Source organism: Crocuta crocuta, unplaced genomic scaffold (assembly GCF_008692635.1).
Source record: "Crocuta crocuta isolate KB4526 unplaced genomic scaffold, BGI_CrCroc_1.0 scaffold237, whole genome shotgun sequence".
In the NCBI taxonomy this organism is placed as follows: domain Eukaryota; kingdom Metazoa; phylum Chordata; class Mammalia; order Carnivora; family Hyaenidae; genus Crocuta; species Crocuta crocuta.
Window position 1 is genome coordinate 136,253 of NW_027531914.1, and position 24,975 is coordinate 161,227.

The window sequence follows — 24,975 nt, forward strand, 5'->3', positions numbered from 1 at the left end:
GCTGAAAATATGGGTGGAGAGTGGGTAGAGGTTGCTTTTCCCATAGAACATTAGCATGTGAAAATATAACCAGCAGCTTGAATAATGCAGGAACTTAGATGTTATTTTTACTCTGCTAGATCAAAAAGATACAGAGAAAGTCTGCTTCCCATCCATTTGGTGAGATTTTGGTCGATACATAAAAACACTCTCCAGTAAACTTCTTAAGCACTGGCATCCAATGCCATTGAAACCAGTCTGTTCATCATCTGGAACGCTGTGAGGACACAGAAGGGCACATACTGGATGTCCCTTTTACTTATGTCCTGTGACTTCCTGAGCCGCTTGCCTACCTTAAAGATGTAATTATATAAACACGTCCATGACTCAAATCTCTTTAAAAACAGTTATTGACACAACAGTGATTACAGTGCATCGACATGAGCCAGTGGGACTTTCATTAAAAATTAACTGTGGTTATTCTATACTCTTGATTGATTAACAGCAACAATCACAGAACTGGCCAAAATATCTCAGGGTTTCAGAGTCAGCAAGCTGACCTATTAGAAATTATTCTCTTCTATATTTAATGAGAAGGAAAAGCTTCCACGATTTTGCGCCTGCACGTTTTCTACTTTGATTGGGAAAATATTTAGCATATAAGACAAAACCTTTCCAAAGTCCCATCACTTGGTCACACATTATAACTCCCTTTAACAAGGCTTTTGAAAGGTCGCTGAGATGTCACAGCCGGTCACAGGAGAATGAAAAATATTTTTTGCTTTACTGTTTCCAAGTTCCCCAGTGGAATATAATTACTGGCTGGGTGAATTAACTCATTTATGTTAGGAAGTGGTACCACTGACTAATAGTTAAACTTGCCTTTCCCCAGACCAGCACCAGAAACACACTAACATGTTTTTAGGTGGAAATCAAGAGCTTGTATGAACTACAAAGATTTCTGCAAACCACGACTTTGAAATGCCGTAAGGCTTACATGGAGTTGTTGAGAGCAGGGCGGGGTCTTCCAAAGCTCACCCCTGTTCTTCCTTCCATCTGCATGACCTAGTTGCTCAAAGACGAGACACTCTGTCAAGCCTTATTAGGATGCAAAGAAGACAAGTACGATGGGATGGAGCAATAGACTGCAGAGAAAATGATGCCCCACCAGCAAAAATGGTTCTGACTGTGGAGAGGGGAAGAGGATAGCCTTCAACGATGGAGAAAAGTGAAGAATAGAATACATGAATAATTCACAGCATCTAAATGAGACAATGTAATTCAGAACCACTTTCACAATCACATCTGCCACCCAGCTCATGGCCAGGGATTCCTCTTCCCTAATGGTCTTCCAACAAATATTATAACACTTCAAAGAGAGAAATGATCACTACTGGGTTATCGGTCCTTATAGTCTTTTGTATGCAGAGGCAGGAATCGTCTTTTCTTCAGTCAGAAGTCTTTATCCCAGCCTGACAGCTCATCTGGAGGCACACCCTTTTCAGGGGGATACTTGTCAAAATAGCTGTGGTCTGTGGGTCCACTGAGCTAAGAAGGAAGAATCAAACCATGGGTGAGGATAACGTTGACTGAGCAAGCTATTATATACAGGTACTGCTTTTTATACTGAACACTGATTTTATACCATAACCACTGGTAAGTTACATGTGAGGAAAAGATGACCAATTATCATTTTTGAGCTTCAATGGATCTGGTCACTGCATTACATTCAATAGAAGCTTCCTGGCCTGAGGAGGTATCTCCAAAAGAAAGAGAGATAGTAGGGCGCCTGGGTGGCTCAGCCGGTTAACGGTCCGACTTCAGCTCAGGCCATGATCTCGCGGTTCGTGAGTCTGAGCCCCATGTCAGGCTCTGTGCTGACAGCTTGGAGCCTGGAGCCCGCTTTGGATTCTGTGTCTCCCTCTCTCTCTCTGCCCCTCCCCCACTCACACTCTGTCTCTCTCAAAAATAAATAAACATTAGAAATTTTTTAAAAAGAGTGATAGAAATTGTATCTTTTTTCAGATTGAAAAACATTTTAACAGCAAATATTTTAAAAACTCAAAATCTGCCACTTTTAAATCCTTTTTCCATTTTATAGAAGTTTCTCACTAACTGAATTTTTATATGGTTAATTGACCCATCTAAAGTTTCCAGAATGCCAAAGGGTCAACTTAAAATATTACTGACCCTGCTGAAAGTGTGAAATGATTCTGGAATGCAACTATTTTGCAAATCAGATTGTTTATAATTATTTGCTTTCAACCAAAATTTAAAATTCTCAGCTGATAGATCAGTAAAAATACTACTTATGAAAGGTCATACTGTGTTTTTTGGGGAGGTTTGGAGATCACTCATAAGGCATTCAAAGTGAAATTGCTATTATACAATGCTCCATTCCCACTTACTTATCTCTGTGAACACAACTCAGCATTTACAACCATATAATTTTATTTTTTTAAGATTTTTTAAGGTTTATTTTTGAGAGAGAGGGAGAGCGCGCACACAAGCAGGGAAGGGACAGAAAGAGAGGGAGACACAGAATCTGAGGCAGACTCCAGGCTCTGAGCTGTCAGCGCAGAGCCCGTCGCGGGGCTCGAATCCATGAGCAGTGAGATCATGTCCTGAGCTGAAGTCGGACATTTAACGCACTGAGCCACCCAATATAATTTTAAAAAGGAACAGAATTGATGTGAAGCCTGAACCCATTCCCATTCTTTTATTATTATTGTTATTGTTATTGTTGTTGCTGTTGTTGTTATTTTATTTCAGAGATAGAGAGCACGAGTGGGGAGAGGGGCAGAGAGAGAGGGAGAGAGAGAGAGAGAATCTTGAGCCCAGTGAGCCCAATCCAGCACTTGATTCCATGACTCTGGACCAAAATCAAGAGTTGGACACTCAACCCACTGAGCCACGTAGGCACCCCCTCATCCCATTCTTTTAACGGGTAACATTTCTCTCTTTTCAGGAAATATTTGTTAAATACTTATTTTAAAATTTTGTAACATATTTCTGTTGTTTGATACTCACAGCTATAAAAATGTAATTATAACTGAATCCAGAAGAAATATTTATGTTGTCACAGGAATTTAAAAATTTAGACAACTACAGTTCAAAGGCATTTAAAGAATAATCAATTAAATATTGGCAAGTATAGGGAATACTTTTACATAAATTATTTTAGGGAAAATGGGATGGGAATATAAAAATATAAATTCAGGGAGAAAAAGGAATTGTATAATATTGATGTCTGTATTTTTTATTTTTTTAAGTTTATTTATGTATTCTGAGAGACAGAGATGGGGGTGGGGAGGGGCAGAGAAAGAGAAAATCTCAAGCAGGTTCTGAGCTGTCAGTGCACAGCCTAAGGCGGGGCTCCATCTCATGATCCATGAGATCAAGACCTGAGCCAAAATCAAGAGTCAGATGTTTAACTGACTGAGCCACCCAGGCGCCCCACTGCCTGTATTTTTTAAATGGCTGATGGGCATCAAACCTCACTGGTATTTAGATTACATTGCATATATTTAAAGGAGGAATGTTTTACTTTAAAATGTCAATATTTACTATAAGCTAGAAATCACATTCTTCACAGCAATTTAAGCATGTGATGAAAACACTGAGATGTCAATCTAAAAATGTACAAGGGGAGACATAGACCTTTAAAATTCCAGTAACGAGAACATAGCATCGAATCTGTAGGGTGCTGATTATTCCTGAGTCATTCTTTCCCTGCAAGTTAGCAGATGATCTGCTTTATCTAGAGCTGGGCTGTCCAACCAGCAACAGGTGGTGATTGAGCATGTGAAAGGTGGCTAAACCAAAGTGAGATTGCTGTAACTGTAAAATCCACTTGGGATTTCAAAAACAGTATGGAAAAGGAGGGCACTTGTTGGGATGAGCACTGGGTGTTATATGGAAACCGACTTGACAATAAACTATGAAAAAAAAACAGTATGGAAAAATAAATGTGACATCTCATTAACATTTTATGTGGATGATACATCAAAACACCAAGTTTTTGATACACTGTAATAATTAAAATTAATTTCATTTGTTTCATTTTCCTATGACTAAGTAGGAAAGTTTAATTAATATGCATGATTCATATTATATACCTAGAGCCGTTTGTCAGCCTGACCAACACTGACGACCTGGGGACTTAGATTTTTATGTAATTGGTTCCTGAGAATTGAGCTAACCGCCATCAAATAAGAAATGCTATTTTGTCCCATAATCACAACTAATGTGACATTTTCACTGAATTTTAAAACCCGATTAAAAATCTAAAATGTGGCACACATGAAGACACCCTTATTCTGTTTATAAAAACAGAAACTAGAACAAATCAAGAAAGTAGTAGAGTAGATACCATACCTCTCTCTGTAAAGGTGATGGAAGGTTCCGCGCTTTCAGTCCCTCCCAATTAAAACCATTTAACCACCTGAGAAGTAAAAACAGTACAGAGGAAAATTACTCGCCTGATCAACTCTTAGCACATCAAGTTATCTGTCAGTCCATTCTGTTGCCCTCTCCCAGCCCACAACAGGGCAGCTGCAAGTGGGCGGGAAGAAAATGCATGTCCCCACTGGTCGTCTGCTCTCACATTAAATCCATGCCCACTAACCTCAAGGGGGCAGTTAATATTGCCCAGCAATTGGTCTAGATTTCCCTGTTGTCCCACTCATTGCCTCACTCCCTTAGCCTCCTAATTCATACTTGGTCCTCCCTCCTCAAACTTCCAGAAACCTTCCCCACCTCCAGCCTCACTCCCAAATGGTGACCTGGCTTCCTATTTCACTGAAAAAAGCTGAGCTGCCACAATTCTCCACCAGCATGTCTGCCTGCCTGTCTACATCAGTGTGCTTCCATTCCTCGTGCACTAGGGTCAACTAGGTAAGGTCAGCTCAGCTCCTGCACTGTGTACTTGACCCTGGACACATCTCTATTTCAGAGGCATCTTTCTGCCATTCTCCTCACTCTTGAATTTTTAATGTCAGCCTGATAGATCACTCCCATCAGTATGGGAGCATTTTATTTCTTCCAACCACAAAACACCCTGTTTTTTAAAAAAAAAGTTTATTTATTTATTTTGAGAGAGAGAGAGAGCACAGGAGGGGCAGAGAGAGAGAGAGAGAATCCCAAGCAGGCTCTGCTCTGTCAGCACAGAGCCCAATGGGGGGCTCAAACTCAGAAATCATGAAATCATGACGTGAGCCAATATCAAGAGTCAGACGCTTAACCAACTGAGCCACCCAGGCACCCCCAAAATACCCTCCCTCGACTTGAGTGCCATCCAACTTTCACTTTATTTTTCTCCTCCCACTGGAAGAAAGCTCCTTGGGAGAATTATCTAATCCCTCTACTTACCCATTTTCTCCTGACCACACTGCAATCAGCATTCATTCCCTCCTCCATTCCTGTGAATCTACTCAATTCTCAGTTTTCGTCTTACTTATTAACCTATGAGCATTTGCCATAGGTTTCTGAAATACTTTTTCACTTGGCTTCCAGGACATGTTATTCTCCTACCTTCTTGGGTGCTGTCCCTCCTTTCCCACTGCTATTTCCATAGGAAGTTGGTGGGCTCCACGGCTCAGTCCTTGAACCTTCTTTTTTCAACTACCCTCATTTCCTGAGTAAGCTCATTCAGTCTTATGGCTTAGATAGCATTTACATAATGGTTACTATTTCTATTTCCAATCAAGAGCTCTCCATTGCTTCCCGGGCTAATAGCTACAGCTGCGATTCCTCATTTCCCAAGTGGGTGTCTAACCTGCATCTAGTGCATAATGGGCCCAGACTGGAGCTCCAAATGTTCCCCCAAGGAGCTGGCCTCAACTCCTCCAGTTGCTCCAAACAAAGACTTTGGAGTTCTCCTTTCTCTCATTCTCTACCACGGTCAGTACACAAATATTGTCAGTGTCACCTTCAAAATATATCTGAATTCAGAATGTGAAAAGTTCTCATCACCTTCATTCACTCTACCAACATGGGCCAAGTCACTACAATTCCTTACCTGTGTTGTTGCGATAACTTCCTAAGAGTTCTTCCTGCTTTTATCCACGGGAAATAACCGAGCAGCAGGTGTGATCATTTAAAACATAAGTCAGATCATGTCAGACCTTTGTTCAACCCTCCTCTCCAATGCTTCCCATTTTGCTCAGTGTGAAAGGCCAAGCCTTTACTATAAACCCTAAGGCTTTGCACACCACCCTTTCCACCACCACCCGTCAACCTCGCCACCGTCCTACTTTCCTTCCTCACTTCTCCCTCCCTCTCTTCTTCCTCATTCTTCTAACAAACTAGAGATGCTTCCACTTTCAGACCTTTGCACTCAAAGCTAGATGGTTCATTCCCCAGATTTGCATGTGGTTTGCTCCCTCAACAGCTTCAGGTCTTTTCTCAAAGATCCTTTTCTTAGCGAGGCCTTCTCTGACCATCCAGTGGAACATTTCACTTCCATACCCACCCCGCTTCCTATCCTCCCTCCCGCTTTAGTTTTCTGCTATCTGATGTGTCTGCCATATACTCTACTTAGTTATCCTGTTCATTCTGTCTTCTCCACTAGAATGCCAGCTTCCTGAGAGCAACAATTTTGGTCTGTTTCCTTTCCTTCCGTGTCCCTGACACTTGGAGCAAGACTTGTCACCAAACCAGGCTCAATGAATGTTTGTTGAATACCTGAATGACTCTGCAAGAGAACACACTTGCGCAGAACCTCTTCCTATCATGTCTTAGAACATCACGCCACCTTCGTGGTGTGCTCCCAGTGATTTGTATACAAAAAGCTCCAAGGTAAAAAGGTATTTTACAGTAATCTGTAATGAGGTTAAGCTGATAGCCAGATGAAGTTTTCTTTTCATTTACTGCTTCCACATCATTAATCTAAAAAAAAAAAATGATCTGGGGGCACCTGGGTGGCTCAGTTGGTTAAGTGTCCAACTTTGGCTCAGATCATGATCTTATGGTTCATGAGTTAGAGCCCTGCATCAGGCTCTGTGCTGACAGTGCAGAGCCCACTTCAGATCTTCTGCCTCCCTCTCACTCTTCCCCTCCCCTGCTGGTGCTCTCTCCCTTTCTCCCAAAAGTAAATAAAAACATTAAAAAGAAGAAGCAGCAAAATAAATAAAATAGGTGATCTGGCTTTTAGGACACACATCAAATTTGATGGGCTGGAAATGCAACAGTAGAAATAAGGAGGCCTTGCTTCTCTTGGATGTAAATAATGTATTCTGTCTCTCGGAATCTTATAAGGAACATTGAATAATACTGTTCTACACCTGCCGATCTTTTCTGTTGGATCAGTGAGGTCAAGTTAGCTGACGAGCAAAAGTCACAGAAAGTCAGTTTCGTCCCAGGCATCAAATAAAACACAAAGACTCTGCTTTTAGGATATTTATATTTGGTGGGAGGTTACAAACAAACAGAAAAAAAAACAAGTAAACAATACTAATACTTAATTTCAGATACTAGTAAGGACTAGGAAGATAAAAGAGAATAACGTGGTGGCGGGTGACTGGGAGGGGAGGGGTTAGGGCTGGCTAGAATGAAGAGGGGGAGACTCATGAGAAGACTGTGGCAAGGACCTAAATGAAAGGAAATGATAGAAATGAGCTGAGGTGTGGTGAATGGAGAGGAAACTAGAAAAAAAAAATTACATATCTGAGAACTGGCCAGGGGCCAGGCCACATAGGCCTTATAGAACTTAGTATGGAATCAGGATTTTATGCTAAATGGGAAGCCATGAGAAAGCAAGGGGTGCCTGAGTGGTTCAGTCAGTTAAGTGTCTGACTCTTGATCTTGGCTCAAGTCATGATCACACGGTTCGTGAGTTCCAGCCCCGCATCAGGCTCCATGCACTGACAGTGCAGAGCCTGCTTGGGATTCTCTCTCTTCCTCTCTCTCTGCTCCTGATCCCCACTTGCTCTCTCTCTCTCTCAAAACAAATTAAAAAAAGAAAACAACAACTTAATAAATTAAAATAAAATGTCTTGAATCTAAGTAGGAAGAGGAAACAAGTCACTGTCAGGGACTTCACACTGTCAGTGCAAAGCCTGCTTGAGATTCTCTTGCTCCCTCCCTCTATGTCACACTCCTGCTCGTGCCTTTATCTCAGAATAAGTAAGCTGAAAAAAGAAAGAAAGAAGAAAAAAGAAAGTTCGAAGGATATGATGGAATCTAAGCACACTTTCAAAAGATAATTCTGGGTGCTATGTGGAGCATGACCACAGGGGGCGGTGATGAGGCAGGGCCTTGGCAGGGGTGTGAGGCAGAAGGCTGGGTGACCTGGGGAGGCTGTCACACTCTTGTCTGTGAGCCCCGCCAGACGTTATGGTGGTTCGTCTTGTGTNGATTCTGTGTCTCCCCTCTCTGACCCTCCCCTGTTCACACTGTCTCTATTTCTCTCTCAAAAATAAATAAAACTTAAAAAAAAAAGACTTGGGAAAATTATGAACAACAGTTTTTGGTGGTTTTTTTTTTTTTTTTTTTTTTTTTTTTTTTTTTTTACTATTTATTTATTTATTTTTGAGTGAGAGAGAATATGAACTGGGGAGGGGCAGAGAGAGAGGGAGACAGAGAATCCCAAGCCGACTTCACTGACAGCACAGAGCCTGACACGGGGCTGGAACTCACGAACCGTGAGATCATGACCTGAGCCAAGATCAAGAGTGGGATGCTTAACTGACTGAGCCAGCCAGCCGCCCCTATGCTCTTCCATCTTTTCTAATCTCTTCTCACCCCTGGCGTTGGTTTTTATTCAGTCTGACTGGCTTTCCCATTCCAAGCCCAAGTTTAGCAAGACAAAAAATACTATAAACAGAGGGAAGGCTCTAGTACATTCCATTTCAGTTGCCTTTCTTAACCGAAAGTGTCATTTTAGGGTAAGCTGTTGAGACACTATTCAAAGAGTGAAAGTCAGACAGCGACCCCAACTGTCTGGTTTTCTCTGTTCTTGCTACAAAACCACGGAAGTTCTCTTCTTGATCCGCCCATGAGCTCCTTTGCATAGACTGAGGCTCTGTTTTTAGGGATTTCTAGGTGTATAGTTAGGTGGATTCTTTTCTTTTGCCACCAAATACTGCCACAATCTAATGTATTTTATAGTGCTCTCTACCCAGAAGCTACTCCATAAACATTAATAAAAATCACTGTTGTTACTCTACCGAATCAAAGAGCCTATACATTTTTTGCTGAGTACTTGTTACAGTTTGACTTACGCCAATATTTACTTAGCATGAGTGGCCATTCACTTAACACTTGGCCTTTTGACACCAACCACATTTTAAGTAATGCAAGTGCTAGCATGCATGCACGTGTGAAAAATATTCACCAAAGAAATATTAGTGGCCATGGCACATAAATGGCCTCTTCATTTTTAGAAGACCCATAGAAGCTATTCTTGAAAGTAATTTTGGCAGCTAGAAATATGAAAGATAACATTAAGACACTTGAAATAAATTATTCCTCTGTCTAGCAGGAAAGGTTTAATTGCACCCTACAAATATGTTATCCCTCTTTTCAGATAGGTGTTGGGAGATGTGAGCGGTGCCTAGTTTATAAGTTAGCTCAGAAACAGGGGAGGGAGGCGTTCTAATTATTTTTAGTTCGGGTGATTTAACCCTGAATGGACAAACACAGCAATATGCCATGTTAAATCATGTTGTTTTTAAATACAAACTTAAAATGAATGGTTCGCTAAGAAAAGAGCGAACTTCTCTAAAGTATGTTTTACTTTAGCGAAGAGTGGGAAAATCTGATGGCAAATTTCAGAAAGATACTCTTTTTAAGGCTAAGAATATACCGAGTACAGAAGTTAGAAGCTCTGGAGACGTATGGAAGGTTTTCGAACTCTCCTACTTGAAGGCAGGGAGAGATCTACTTTTCAGGTCCCCCCTGTCTCAGCTTTATATCTTAAGACGCACTATGAAAATCAGAGGAAATAATGTCTTTGAGCTCCCTGGGCTCACTGAAAGACACTGTGTAAATTCAGTACATCTCATTACTGAACTCTACGTCATGTGCTGCACTCTGACTACACTCTAACGTGGCACAGATGATCCTGCTTGTGAAGAAGAGTGGGTAAATTAATCCCCACAGGGAAGGAAATTCAAAATTCTTCATTACCGTGCTGACGTGAGAAAATCCTTCCGTATCAATTTGCATGCACATCCAATCACAATTTGACAGCTACATTTAAATGAGCCTCAGATAAATAAGAAATAAAAGATAAAACCAGAGCCTGTTAACCCAAGCACCCCAGAGCAAAATGTGAAGATGCTTCTTTCACAAGAAAAAGGAGGAAAATGTATTGGAAGAATGACTTTAATTGACAGGACCCTTGTTGGCCCAATATGAATAGCGTGCTTATGTGTCATTTTATAATGAGAACAGAAATTGTGATAACAGCATGGAGAAAGAAAGATAAATTGGAATCTAAGACAAATAATGAGCTTGACACGGAGGGCGATCCAAAGGATGACAAAGAATGATAAAAAAATACCAAAAGCACTTTGATGTTTCTAAAATGTGCAGATGAGTCTCTATCACCCTCCCTCTCTCCTAACACACCCTAAGGCAAAGACCAATATGAATTTACAATGTTGAATACATGGCTCTATTTCAAGTAAGTTCATGAATAGATAGAGCAGGGTTGGCAGCCTGGCAACTTTTTTTTTTTTTTTTTTTGAAGCTGCACCACTACTGTGAAAGCAAAATGAATAGTGTTTCTATTCAGAAGCTTCTCTCCCTTTATTTCCACACTGTGTTATGTGCCTCTACTTCTTCAGTTAAAAAAAAAAAAATCTAGATAGGAATGAAATACTGAGAGGTGTTTTCATTTCTGAACAGAAAACACTTTAGTGGGTTCACATGTTTTCAATGATGAAATTCTTAAATTTAGTTTTTCTGTTATCAATGGTACTGTCAACAGGTAATATTTATTATCTGTGTATCATGAGCAAAATTAAAACATCTTGAAGACTGCAGGATTTAGCTAGGCATCAATTAAAAAAAATATCTGGGGGCACCTGAGTGGCTCAATCAGTTGAGCATCTGACTCTTAATTTTAGTTCACGTCACGATCTCAGGGTCATGGAATCGAGCCCTGAATGGGGCCCCGTGCTAGGCATGGAGGCTGTTTAGAACTGTCTCTTTTCTCTCTCTCCCTCTGCCCTCTCCCCTGCTTGCATTCTCTCTCTCTCAAAAAAACAAACAAACAAACAAAAAAAAAAAAAACACTGAAAGGCTTTAACTCCACACATGCAACCAAATCAAAGAGGGTAACTCATGGAAGCTACCAATGGTTCTGAAGGCCAGCTTTAGAAATCCACAGAACTGAACAGATGCATATTAGATTATCGTATAAGGCTAAAACAATGTTTGAGGTTTTGTGGAAATCAATGTCCTTTACCCCAAAAGTAAAATATACTAGGCTTCAAAATTTGGAGAGCTAAGCAGAGGGAAATTATATTTGAAATAAATATATATTAGGTGCCTGGTTAGCGCAGTAGGTAGTGTGTCAGTCTCATAAAATAAATATATATTAGTAACTAAAACACTATTTAACAGTTGATTTCTCTTTGATATTGACAACAGTGACAATATTGTAATTTAATCACAAATCAAAAGTCAAAATTAAAACTTAATTCCTCTATAGAATCCAAGTTGATATTAAAAAAAATAAATAGCAGTGTATAAAAAGCTAAGTCGCTGTAACTTAATGATGTGATTTTGTCACTTGTTTTAGAACTTCACCCATTCTTCATGTGAATTTCCAGCAGTAAAGAAATCACTTTAAGACTGATTATTCTAACTGCACCTAGTAAAACATAAATTAAAAATAAAACCCAAAGGAAAAATGGAGCATCTGTAAAGGGACTCTTATGACGTACTGAGAGAAGCTTCAATTTTTTTTTTTTCCTATAAATTTCATTTTTTTTTTTTCTGGGCAGAGAATTAGCTATGTACCTGTGTCTCTTAATGTCATTGATTCCATTCTTCAGATTTCCAAGTCTTTCCGTTGGATTTTGCCTAAGATAAAAAATTTAACAGGCAATTTATAGTAATTATGCCACAGTGAATTTTAAATTAAAATTTAACATTTTTTTCTACATGTATTTATTCATTCATTATTCAACAATATCCACAGACCAGGCAGCTGAGCATATAGGAAGATGAAAGCCACCTGTCCCTCTCTGGCATGTGTATGTGTATATAGATATACGTACCCCGGAACTTTAAATGAGCTGTGAATAAATGCTTAAGAAAACAGGGGGATGCTATCCTACCAACTTTGCTAAAAAAACCAGGGATGGGAAAGCTTTCGAGAATCATTTACATCTGAGCTGGAATCTTAGAAACATGCAGAAATTTCTCTAGGCAGCCCGCAGTTAGGTTTCATGTTCCAAATTTACCCAATGTTAATGATTTAAAAAAAAAAGTTCAAATACGCCAAAAAATAAGGAAAGGAAACAGTGACAAAGTAAAGTTTAAGCACCAATTCCAGAAGTCTTCTGTTCTCCAATAAATAATTTTTAAGGATAAACAGAAATTTAGAATAATTTAAAGTAAGGCCAGAGGAGTACTGTGTTTTAAAGTGAAGGCTGAGAGGGATCTTAGTAACACTTTATCATCACCACTGATTTCCTCTCAAAATAACAAGGTGGTAAGTTGATGATCCTTTATTAAACTAAGGTTCATTTTGCCCTATAACAGATAAAGGTCATTCTCAAAGATAAGCTGAAAAATGTGGATCTCTTTTAAACTCTAAGTAGGTACTGTGATTCTGAAGCATGAAGTAAACTCAAATTCCCAGTGGAAGACTACAAAACAGAAAATGACTTTCTTTAAATATAAGTTAACTACATAGAAAAGTACAAAAAGTAAACATACACCTAATTTTAAAATGCATGGAAACAGAAATGAGAACACTTCACACATTCCCCAGGAACTAGGGCTTTTAATTTTCATTCTCACCTGCAAAGCCTGCGAATCAAATCCTCAGGCCGTCTTGTTATCTTTCTTGGAAAATCCATTTTTTCAATTCCTTTGAGAATCAAATTGTAGGTCATCATTTGGTCAATCCCAGAAAAGGGGGGGCTGCAGGAAAGCCAAAATGGGACACTAGGACTGACGTCTCACATCCATTTACAACTGAGTTTCTTTTATTTTCCTCCCTCCCACCCTCCCTCCTTCCTTCTCCTTTGACGATGTATTACAAGTATCTGGATATATGCTAGAAAGTAATTCCATTAGTTTCATATCACTTCACAGATTACACACATACACAACAGGTAATTTGTCAGGTGGTGATGATAATCAGTAGAAAGAAAAATAAAGGAGGAGACAAAGTGAGAGAGAGAGAGTTGTGGTTTTCTTAGACCTGGTAGATTGGAAAAGCCCCTTTTATGAGATGACAATTCAGTGGTGGTATCAGTGAAGAGAGGGAGGGAATGAGCCACACTTGTTATCTGCAGGCAAAACCCTCAAAGACAACAAGTACAAAGGTCGTGAGTTAGGAAGGGCCTGGGTTGTGGGAACAGTGAAGGCAGGATTGCTGGAAGCAGGAGGGGAGTAGAAGAGATGAGGGCCATATCACGTGAAGCTAGTAAAGCCAACAAGCTTTGCTAATGGGATGAATGTGGTATGTGGGAGAAAAAAAAAGGATTCAAGAATGATGCTAGTGTTTTGACCTATGGAATGGAGCTAGCATTTACTAAGAGAAGAAAGGCTGGAAGGGGGGCTGAGGTGGGGGTGCTGGGGTACAGAGCAGGTTATGAAATACCCAAATAGAGTTGTGTTTTAAATGTTCAAATAGAGGGGCTAAGCTGGCAGGTAAATTTATGAGTCTGACATTCAGGAAACAGGTCAAAGCTGGAGGTCTGGTTCTGGGGCATCATCAGACAATATTTACGGTTTGATGATATCAATCGAGGAGTGAGTAGCCAGAAAAGAGATCAAGGATGTAAAGTGGCCCAATGTTGAGAGGTCAGGAGGATAAGAAGGGTCCAGCAATGAAGACTGAGATAGAGGTACCAGTGTGGGAAAAGAAATGAGAGAAAGGGAGGTCTTAGAAGCCATGTGAAGAGTATTTCAAGGAAAGTGTTCCGACGGTAAGAAAGCATTGGGAATTGACCGTTGAATTTGGATAACATTTTAACTCATAAACTCTGCTTTTTAAAAAACACTTTATTCTACTGTGTTGTTTAATTTTTGAAAAGTGAAGATGGCTTTCATGAACTACCCTGCTTTATCTTGGCCATGCTAGGGACCTTTTGATACTGAGAGTTCCCACTGAACGGAAATAAGGTTGGTGAACCAAGTCTGCAACAGCCTATGTTGTGCTTATGTAACAAAAGGCATTGCTATATTTTCAATACCTACATACTTGCAACTATGTTATGTTTGTTGTATTTTGGCTTGTTTTAGTTCCTTTCTCATTTTCATTTACCTCCTGGTTCTAGAGTTCAGGTCATTTAAAATGAACATTTCTCTTGCCCTACCCTGAAAACCTTTATGAAAATAATTTCTCAACTTCTTGACAGCTCAAAGCCACTTTAGCAACTCCGCATTCTCCGGGTTCCTCTCTTCCTTATTCTCTCCCTTATTTGCATACGCCATGTAGCGATTTATTGCAGCTGACAAGAACTGAGGTGTATATTCTTTAGTTGCCTGCAGGAACCATATGTATCTCTTAGAAACGCAGTGGACAAACTTCCCAGGGGTAAGGAACAAATTCTTGAAACAGAACTCCTTGCGTCCCAAGAATTTAAGCAACTTTCTCTCTGAATGACATTCTGGACAATTTTCTCTTCTCTTCGTCAAAACCTTAAGCAATGAATACAGATAATATAAAATAATTTTTCATATCTGTTTGCTTAATGCATATAGACAGGGAAGTAGAATTTAGCCACGGGTAATCTAACATTGGAATCTGTAGTGTAAAACTTCAAGATTTTGTGAAACCTTTTTTTTTTAACTGTTGACTTATTTTTGAGAGAGAGACAGACAGACAGACAGAGTGTGAGCGGGGGGACAGGCAGAAGATATGGAGACACAGAACCTGAAGCAGGCTCCAGGCTCTGAGCTGTCAGTGCAGAACCCAATGCAGAACTCAAATCCACGAACTGTGAGATCATGACCTAAGCTGAAGTAGGACGCTTAAACTACTGAGCCACCCAGGCCCCCCTATGAAACTCTTTAAGAATGTGTAGAGACTTGAATCCCACTCCATATGCAAATCCTCCCTGAATATAAGACTGAGAATATTTGTTCATGAAAGTTTACAGGGATGATCAAATCAGAAACAGAAGTAGAAAACTGAACTAAATCTTGTGTGTTAAGTCCATGCATTACATTAAAAATATATATGGGGGTGCCTGGGTGGCTCAGTCCATTAAATGTCTAACTTCAGGTCAGGTCAGGATCTCACCATTCGGTGGTGAGTTCGAGACCCGCATCAGGCTGCTTGCTGTCAGCACAGGCCCACTTCAGATCCTCTGCCCCCACCCTTCTCTCTGCCCCTCCCCCACCCCATGCATGTGCTTGTTCTTTCTCTCTCAAAAATAAATAGACATTTAAAAAAATAATAAAAACACATGCATGGGCATGTAATGGAAAGTGTGTCACATTAGAGTTAGAAGATCTGGGAGNTAATAAAAATTTAAATCATAAAGTAATAAAAATTTAAATCATAAAATAATCATAATAAAAATTTAAATTATAAAATAATAAAAATTCTTTCTTTAATTTCCACATAGATTTATCAAAGCAAAACTAGATAATACATATGGAAGTGCTTTGTAAACTGTAAAGTGTTTCACAACGTCAAGTAATATTACATAGAGCCTACTATGTGTGTGTGCACGTGTGGGTATAAATGCATGTGCACGTATGTGTATGCGTGCATGTGTGTTGAATATTTGGGGTCTTGGATTCATTAACATAGCCCTTTAATCTCTGCAGGAATGATAATTCAATTTTCACTGCTAAGCCCCCTGCTGTGTCTTCTGGTCTCTGTTCATTAGCACCTCTGGAAAGCAGATGACAAAGAGATTAAAATTTAAATCCAGCCATGTTCTTTTCTCTTAGCTTCTCTCATTAATGATTTATTGGGAATATGGAAGAACACAGCTAAATGTAGTTTCATTCTTTAATAGGTTTAATTGAAATATGATTACTATTTTCTCAATTACAAAAATACATATATAAGAGGAGATAATAAAAGCCCACAACTTCAACTCCTTTTCCTATTCTTAAAACAGGATTACCAAAATCTTCACCCTCTTGGCACGTTATCTATAATAAGAGGCCTTGCCATTTTAGGTAAACCATAGAAATTCTGTATTCCTTTCTCATACCTTCCTCGATGTGTTCTCCATGTTACAAACCAGGAAGCATGTTATACGTAAAATATACACATGGGAAAAGTCATCACATTGATGACTTTCAGAAATCAGAACTATTTCTAAAATGTTAAACTCTTAAATTATATATGTTTATCATTAGTAAATTATTTTGGCACTTCTGTGAACTTGAATGTACTTACTTGCCAGTTAGGAGCTCATACACTAGAATTCCCAGGGACCAAAAATCCACACTGAAGTCATGTCCTTTGTTGAGAATGACTTCAGGAGCTACATACTCTGGAGTTCCACAGAATGTCCATGTTTTCTGTCCAGATCCTATTTTCTTAGCAAATCCAAAGTCAACCTGGAAAAGAATGCCAAGGATATTTTCAGAGACCATAAAACTCATGTTCTTCTTTAAGTCTCCCTCGGACTTCTATCTTCTGTCTATACCTCCATCCTCCCCTTCACACACACACACACACACACACATACACACACACCCCACACCACTGACACTCTCATGTCTTCTTTTGCAGGCCCAGGCATGAATCTAGTTACACTGGACAAAGTTCCATGCATATACCTCTATGCCCTACACCCCCAGAGGATAAAAGGAATGGCTGGCAAGGGCAGACCATTGCAACAAATGTGAAGCTCAGAGGAAGCAGACAAATAATTTTCCAATCAGTGGTTGTATTCATCGGGAAAAGGAGAGAAAGGGGAAGGGATTGGCCCTGCTGCACTTCAAGCTTCATCGTAAAAAGAAAAATAACAGCATAATTGAGAGTTTGGGAAAGGGATCATTTTTGGAAATTAAAAAAAGGAGTCTTAAAATTCCACTCAATCTTTAAAAACCATTATGAACAACGTCTGTGCCCTTTACATTTTGGAATTCCAAAGAAAAGCTAGGATCATCTCATCTCAACTTTGGCCAAACTGTGTACACTTTCAGTCCTCAGGGAGGTCAGTGGTGAATAACACCTGCATGAACTTACCTGTTCTGGAAAGACACAGTCAGCATCCACTGTCGGCCAGACTCTGTGCTAGGCTTAGAGACAGAGAGCTGACTAGGAGAAACTCGGAGTACTGGGAATACTTATACATATGTGATTGATATTACTTTATGTAATACATGATACAGTAGAAAATTGTGCAGAGGGACAAAAACGTATACTTCTGGAACATTAGGGAGAAGGCTACTCGGGAAGATATCATTAGGAGGTGATATCTGAGCCTGGCCCTGACTGAGGATCAGAAACTCTCCTAGGGTAATGAATTGTTGCTACCCTCATCCGTCTTTTCAGAATAAGGCTCTCCACTGCTCTGAGACTCTATTCAACGAACTAACTCTGTGCACAGAATAGAGACAGGAAAGAAGGCCGGATCAACAGAAGGCTCTCTCACTGAATGGGGGCAGTGTATATGACTGAAATCCTGCCCTGCAAAACAAACAGTTGGTTTCTGTCCACAGGGGTTATTTAGCATGTACTTTTCATCTCTAATACATACAGATATTATTTCAATAAAACCATCCTCCACTACCCTGAAGTAAACAGAGACACAAATTATTCCTGGGCCTCAACATGCACATTTTAATGTTTCATTATGCCCGGACTATCTCAATATGGCAAGACTACTGGCTAAAAGAAAATAAGGTTAATATAACCAAAGAGGCCCTCACCTAAAAGAGTATGTCAATGAACTAGAAAATCCAGTCCTTGTTTATTTATTTGACTATTAATACTTAAAGTCTTTGTTTCATCTTGAATAAATCTCTTAGGAATTTCGCTTTTTACTCATGCTTTTTAGTACTTATCATACAACAGCAAGGATTTCCTTATTAGAAAAAGAGAATTTAAACAGCCTAATCTGAAGTGGGCTTTTACTGTTTCCTTTTATCTATATAAAATGACTCATAAAGATTATATCTAAGGGATGATTGGGGATATTATGAAATTAAAATTTGTAACCAGCTGAGATTAGCTTATCTACTTATTCCTCAGAGAAAGAACCGATATGAAAATCTTAGCTAATTTTAGAAAGACTGAAATTTAAGAGACAAGAAAGCAATGCTTATAATTGCATTTGTGTGCATGCACATATGGAAATATTACATTTTGATGTTTCATAATCACCTTTCAACTCATTTTTTTTTCCATGGTATTTAAGTTTTCCATTTCAAAATGACTGGAAATTCATTAGATGTTTAGGAAACTTTTCCAGCCCTGGAAATGGTGAATTTTCATTCGGATAGCTGGCTTTGCCTTTGTAATATCTGAATATTGGCCCACAGAGATGGCAATAATTATATTAAGATTTTAAGATTTATGAAATATTACCACTTTTCTCTTTTGATCTCATCAACTTTATTTTAATCCATTTGGTCAGAGGAAATTCACACTCAGACCCATTTGAAGTCACATGCCTATTAAAGAAGGCCCCAGATCTTCTGACATCAAATTCTGTGCATTCTCTACAGACATTCATACCACCTCTGTCTTGCACCACTCTGGACTCCACCAGGAAGCCTCAGTCTTTTCTAACACTATCTCTTTGAGGAACAGAAACCCAAGTTCCTTCCTTCATTCAGTCAATGCATATCTATTGAATACCAGTATGTACCAAGCACTGGGATACAAAGCCCATTCCTCCCAGAGATTATATTCAAAAGAAAGAGGAGAATATGCATAAAAACAGGAGATCATATATAATAATGCCAGATAGTGACATATCCTATGAAGAAACATCGGGTAGAGTTAGGTATGGAGATCAATAGGAGTTTTACTTCAAATAGCATGACTACAAAAAGGCTCTTTGAAGATGTAGCATTTGAGCAGATTTCAGCAGAAATCTGTGTGAAATTAGAAAAAGGGCTCTATAAAAATCTAAGCCAGAGTAATTCTGACAGAGAAAGAGCAGTGCAAAGGCCCCAGCATTTGGGAACATCCGTGGTAAGTTCAAGGATCAGCAGGTAGGCCAGTGTGGCTGGGTCACGGTGTGAGGGGAAGAGAGAGACAGTGGATGAGGGCAGATTATGTATCGGTCTGATAAGCCCCAGGAAGAGCTTCAGACTTTTTGTTTTTGTCTAAGAGACCTACTGGAGGATAAAGAAGGGTGATGCAGGTCCTACTGTCTTCAACAATCATTCCAGAAGGCAAGAAAATAGACCCCCACTTTTTAAAAGAGAAAATTCTAACAAAACTGGGCTTTCAAGAAGAATATCTAGAGAAACTACACAAAGGTTTTCTCTTGTCTCTACTAAATTTCTATTATTAAAAACAGCTTACATTATGCTAAGAATTTAAAAACATTAAGTCCCCAAAGGTTTTAATGAACTAGAAGCCTTTAAGATGCTTCTAAACCTGTAGCAGTGATTGCATCATTCAGAAATAGAAAAATTAGCATTGTGGCTTGTTGGAGCCTGCGTCCAGTAAGTGTTAGCTTTTTTCCCAGAAGTTACTCTCTGGGTCAGTAAATTTGTCAGATATTGGTTCTCTTGGTTACATAAAAAGTGGATACAAAATGACCAGTCTAATTACACCAAATGATTCATGGGGACATAACATTCCAAAAAAATATTTATGTGGAATTTTCAGGTCACTTACTTTGCCCAAGTCTAGACAAGGGTAAAATGGAATCTGTTTATCCTGCCTGCAATAACCAAAGACGATTTCACATCCTTATGATACTAACATCCATCCACTAAAACAGGCAACATTTGATGGCTTCCCCTGTATGGAAGTGGGAGGGAGGGAGGCAGTGGATGGCTTCCACTGTATGGAGGTGGGGATGAGGGAGGCTAGGGTATGGGATGGATGAGTCTTTCATGGCAATGGTCCATTTCTATGGGGGGTGTGGTGACTCACCTGAAATACTTAGAGCATTTACTAGGAAGTGGGCAAGATCAAGAGGAGCTCTGCGTGGATGAGCACAAACTGAAAAAAATTTTTTTTGAGGCTCATCTTATACGCCACCACCTCTTTGAAGCTTTTCTTGCATTTACAGAACTAATTATTTTCTCCTATGAAGCTCTTTAACATTGTTAATATTCCACAGTTACATCCCTTATGCAGCATCATCTAGTTGTGTGTGAATAAATCTAGCTCCTTGAGGAGAAGCATTATATCCTATTCATTTTGTAGCCCCTACAGCATTTGTAACACAGCAGATGTTCAACACCTGTTTGGTGAAAAAAGCTGCATGTAGAGATAACTGTTAACATCGGTTTCAATAAGATATGTAAATGTATATGCATATGTATATGTATGATCTTTACAACAGCTTTAGGTGCTAGTGACTATTACCCCAATGTTAGAGATGAAAAAATTAAAGTGTTAGAAGGTCATGGATACTTGAGGTGAGACCTGAACCAGGTTCCAAAGGGAATTTTCCAGTTTACATAAATTGATGAGAAAGTAGACAATATTTAAGGGCAAAGAAGCAGCATATATTAAGCACATTCGTGGGAAAAGCTGAGTTGTTACTTAATAAATACAGCTAATAATGGTCTGGGAAAAGGAATCTAGCTGAACCTGATGACTCCTTTTATTTTTCAAGTTAGGAAAAACTCAATACCTGTAAAATATGTAACAAACATGCAGGTTATAAAGCATGGGCATAAAGGCACCCCTGTGCCCACCACTAGGTTAACAAAGCAGAGCCAATGCAGAAGCCCTGTGTGCTCCCCCCACGGTGTCCTGCGTGTTCCCAAGAGGTCACCACTATCTTGACGTTTGTGTTTGTCAGAGACTCGTATTCATTCCTAATTTTGCCACATAGTAAAAATCCTTAAGTAAAATAAATTCATCTTTAAAATATTTAGATAAATCTTTTATTTATTTTGCACAAATTGCCCATTTTCATTTAAAATTATGCTTGTGAATTTAATTGATACTGGAGTACATTTATTTTCACTGCTGTATCATACACCACTGAATTAACATGCAGTGATTTTGTTGTCTATTACACTGTTAATGGGCATTTGTCTTATATCTAATTGTGTGCTATTACAGAAACGCTTCTAATACCATCATCTTCCATGTTACCTAGCAGATGCAGATGACAAATGGGAGATATGCCAAGATCAAAGATGCGGTGTCTTCAATCTTACTACATATTGTCAAATTACTTTCCTTAGGGATCCTACCATCTTACCATTCCCTTCACTAACAGCATGTACAGCATTCCTGGTCCTCACCATCCTTGCCATCCTTTAGTGATATCGACTTTAATTTTTGCCATTTTTAAGCGTCAAATCACTGTGGTTTCAATTTACATTGCCCCCACATTAATAATTAGTTTGAACTATAACATTATAATTAGTTCTGGTATCTGAGAGAGTTTTTATTTGTCTTATTTGTCTTCAGAAATGTACTGGCTATTCTTGGCCCTTGGTTATTCTATATAAATGTTAGAATCAGTTTGCCAAACTTCATGGGACGCTTTGCTGGAATTCCACTGGAAGCGTATCTAATTTCTAGATCACTTTGGAGACTCTTCATCTCTTTGTGATGCTGAGTCTTGCTATTTTTAAACCTAGTACCTCTTTCTGAATTACAGTAATTAATGCTATAGCTACTGTAGCAAACATATCTAAAAAGTACAAAAGCTTAAAGCTCTACATTAATTTATTCCTCTTTTCATAATGAGTTTTCTTGAGCAGTAGGGGGATCTCCAAGCAGTGGGACAGGGACACAGGCTCTTACCATGTTATGGCTCTGCCCACTTCAAATCTCAGTATTTGTTGGCTGCAAGTCATAAAGACTGCATCAAGATGATGTGTAGGGATCGCTATCAGCTGGGGTCTGATAATGGTACATAGCATGTCAGTTCACACTTCACTAGCTGGAAATGTGCCCCAGGGCCAGACTTGGCCACAAGGAAGGATGGGGCATCTTGTCTAGCTTTGTGCCCAGAAGAAAGGGAATGAGCCTATTAATTCACAAATTTGAATGTCTTTCTATAAATTCACCTAAATTTCTCAATAAAGATCTTACACATTTTTGTTAGACTTAGTCCTAGACTTATATTTTCATTTCTATTATGTAAAATATATATATTTGTATGCTTTTTAAAAATGGTATTTTTAAATACCTTTCTTCAACTATGATAAATGACTTTACCAATTAAAAACTATAATTTATCAATTAAAAATACACTTAGTTCTTATATTACTAATCTTATATCAGCATCATACTAAACTCTTTACTTAATTTTAATGATTTATTGTTACATTCTGGATTTCTACATAATCCTATCACATAAGAAAATGGGTTTTGTTGTTTATGTCTCAATCTTTCCATTTTATTTATATCTCCCTGCCTTGAGTTAGAACCTCCAGCAAAATATAGAAGTGCTTATTTCACTGACTTTTAAAAGCATACTTCTGGTGTTTCACCATTATGTACAGTGTTTGCTCCAAATTTTTGTCACATATCTTTCATTGGGTTAATACAATTTATTTCTATTCCTAGTGGCTAAGATTTTATCATAGATGAATGTAGAAACATGCCAAAATTTTCTCTGCGTCTATTGAGGTGATTATACCGTCATTTTTCTTTTTTAATCTATTAAAATGGTGGTTTGGTTTAACAGAATTTAAAAAAAAATTTAATGTTTTCTTGTTTTTGAGAGATGGCGGGGCGGGGAAGGGGCAGAGAGAGAGGGAGACACAAAATCCAAAGCACCAAGCTCTGAGCTGTCAGCACAGACCCCAATGCAGGACTCGAACTCACGAACCATGAGATCATGACCTGAGCCAGAGTTGGATACTTAACCAACTGAGCCACCAAGTGCCCCTTTGGTAAAATTTTTAAATGTTAAACTATGCTTGAATTCCTGAGATATATCCAATTTTGTTATGATGTCTTGTTATAGTTTGTATGCAGTTTGTTAATATTTTACTTATGATTTTTACACTAAATTTATGAGCTAGATGCCTAGATGGGACATTAATTTGCCTTCCCTATGAGTTTCCTTCGGAGAACCAAGTTGACACTAGCCTCACAGAATAAGACGGAAATTATCTCTTACTGATTTCTGAAAGAATTCACATATGATCAGAATTATAAGTCCTTGAATGAATTCTCTGCATGTGGAGTGCTATAAACTGAATGTCTGGGTCTCTAAAAAACTCCTATGTAGAAGCTCTAATCCCCAGTATAATGATATTTGGAGGTGGGGCTTTTGGGAGGTAATTACGGGACAAATTAGACCAGTCATTATGAATGGGATTAGTGCCCTAATGAAAAGAGACATAAGAAAGATGGTCTCTCTCTCTGCCATGTGAGGACACAGTGAGAAGACAGCCATCTGCAAGTCAGAAAGAACTCTCACCAGAATCCAACTATTCACATATACACCGCATTTACATAAATAACTACATATTTCATATATAGTAGTAAAGTTGCCCAAATACTTTCTAAATCACATAAATCTATGCTTTAACTGAAATTATGTTCATTCATACTCGTATTTTTCTTTACCTCTTCTGTTTTCTTTTGATCAATACTTCCAGTTTGTTAATTTTATTAGTCTTTTCAAAACATCATCCTTGGTTCTGTATCCCTTTTATTTCATATTTTATTAATTCATACGCTTAACTTTATTTTTTCCTTTTTTTCTTTGCTTTTTTTTTTTTGGTTTTTCTCATTTCCATCTTCTTAAGTTGAATGCTGAGCTCATTAATTTTTAGCCTTTCTTGTTTCCTAGTTGGAACATTTAAGACTATAAATATAACTCTATCATTTTAGTTGCAACCCACATGCGTTGATATGTAGTATCGTGCAACTCTGTTTTATAATATTCATTAAAATGTCATCTTCACTGATCCTTGAGTTGTTTTGAAATATCCTTAAAATTTCAGTGAGATGAATTATGATTTTTTTTGGTGGTTTCTTCCTGGTTTTTGTTTGTTAATTTCTAACTTAAATACATTGACATGAGTGAACAAACACCTTTATGCTCCTATTTTGGGATCTTTCTTTCATTCCTATATGCCAAGCAATGTGCTAAGTCTGGCAGTCGGCACCAGAGCACAAGTTTCTGTCCTCATGGGCTCTTAGCATAGAGGGGAAGATAGGTCATAAAGAAGAAGGCAATAATATCAACATGTAATATGCTCTACATTGTATTTTTCTATATAATACTCACTAGAAGATTAAGTGGCTCTATTACCACATGAGAAGTATTACCGACATGAGTTAACAGCACAATCATATATAACATTTATTGATGAGTGATGAGTTAATAACATGAGTTAATAACACGACTTAATAACATGACCATATAGAATGTTTAAGGATTACTACCAAGTTTTCTCCTGAGCAAACCCAAAAAGGATGACTGCCACATTCATTCTGCTTGGGCTGAGAACAAGGTAGGTTTTTCTTTAAATTCTTGATTCATTCACAATAACCAGAAGAAAGACCCTTAACCATATTGCCTTCATCAGCTTTCCTTGGCCTTGAAAGTAGAGAAAGATTCAGGAAATTATTGGATGGATGGGTCAGAGATGGTGATGTGAGAGTCTTCATGTTCTTTCAGTAATATCGGCTAATCCATAATCTCCTCTCAGTGTTTTTACTGAGAGGCAGCTCGGGGACCAGGTAGGATTCATTTGGGAACAAATCTGGCTGGCAATCTC

The 24,975-nt window shown here is 38.6% G+C and overlaps 1 protein-coding gene across 2 annotated transcripts in view; it reads right to left on the minus strand.

Moving 5' to 3' along the window:
- Positions 1 to 1,271: 1,271 nt before the first annotated feature.
- PRKG2 (protein kinase cGMP-dependent 2) overlaps positions 1,272 to 24,975 on the minus strand; it is an 89,350-nt gene continuing 65,646 nt past the window's right edge. For both annotated transcript variants that reach the window (XM_077774747.1, XM_077774748.1), the window contains 5 exons: positions 16,529 to 16,692; positions 12,958 to 13,080; positions 11,950 to 12,012; positions 4,357 to 4,423; positions 1,272 to 1,527 (listed from right to left, as the gene is read on the minus strand). In XM_077774747.1, the coding sequence (XP_077630873.1) occupies positions 1,432 to 1,527; positions 4,357 to 4,423; positions 11,950 to 12,012; positions 12,958 to 13,080; positions 16,529 to 16,692 (513 nt within the window). In that variant the 3' untranslated portion in view covers positions 1,272 to 1,431. The remainder of the gene's footprint in view (positions 1,528 to 4,356; positions 4,424 to 11,949; positions 12,013 to 12,957; positions 13,081 to 16,528; positions 16,693 to 24,975) is intronic.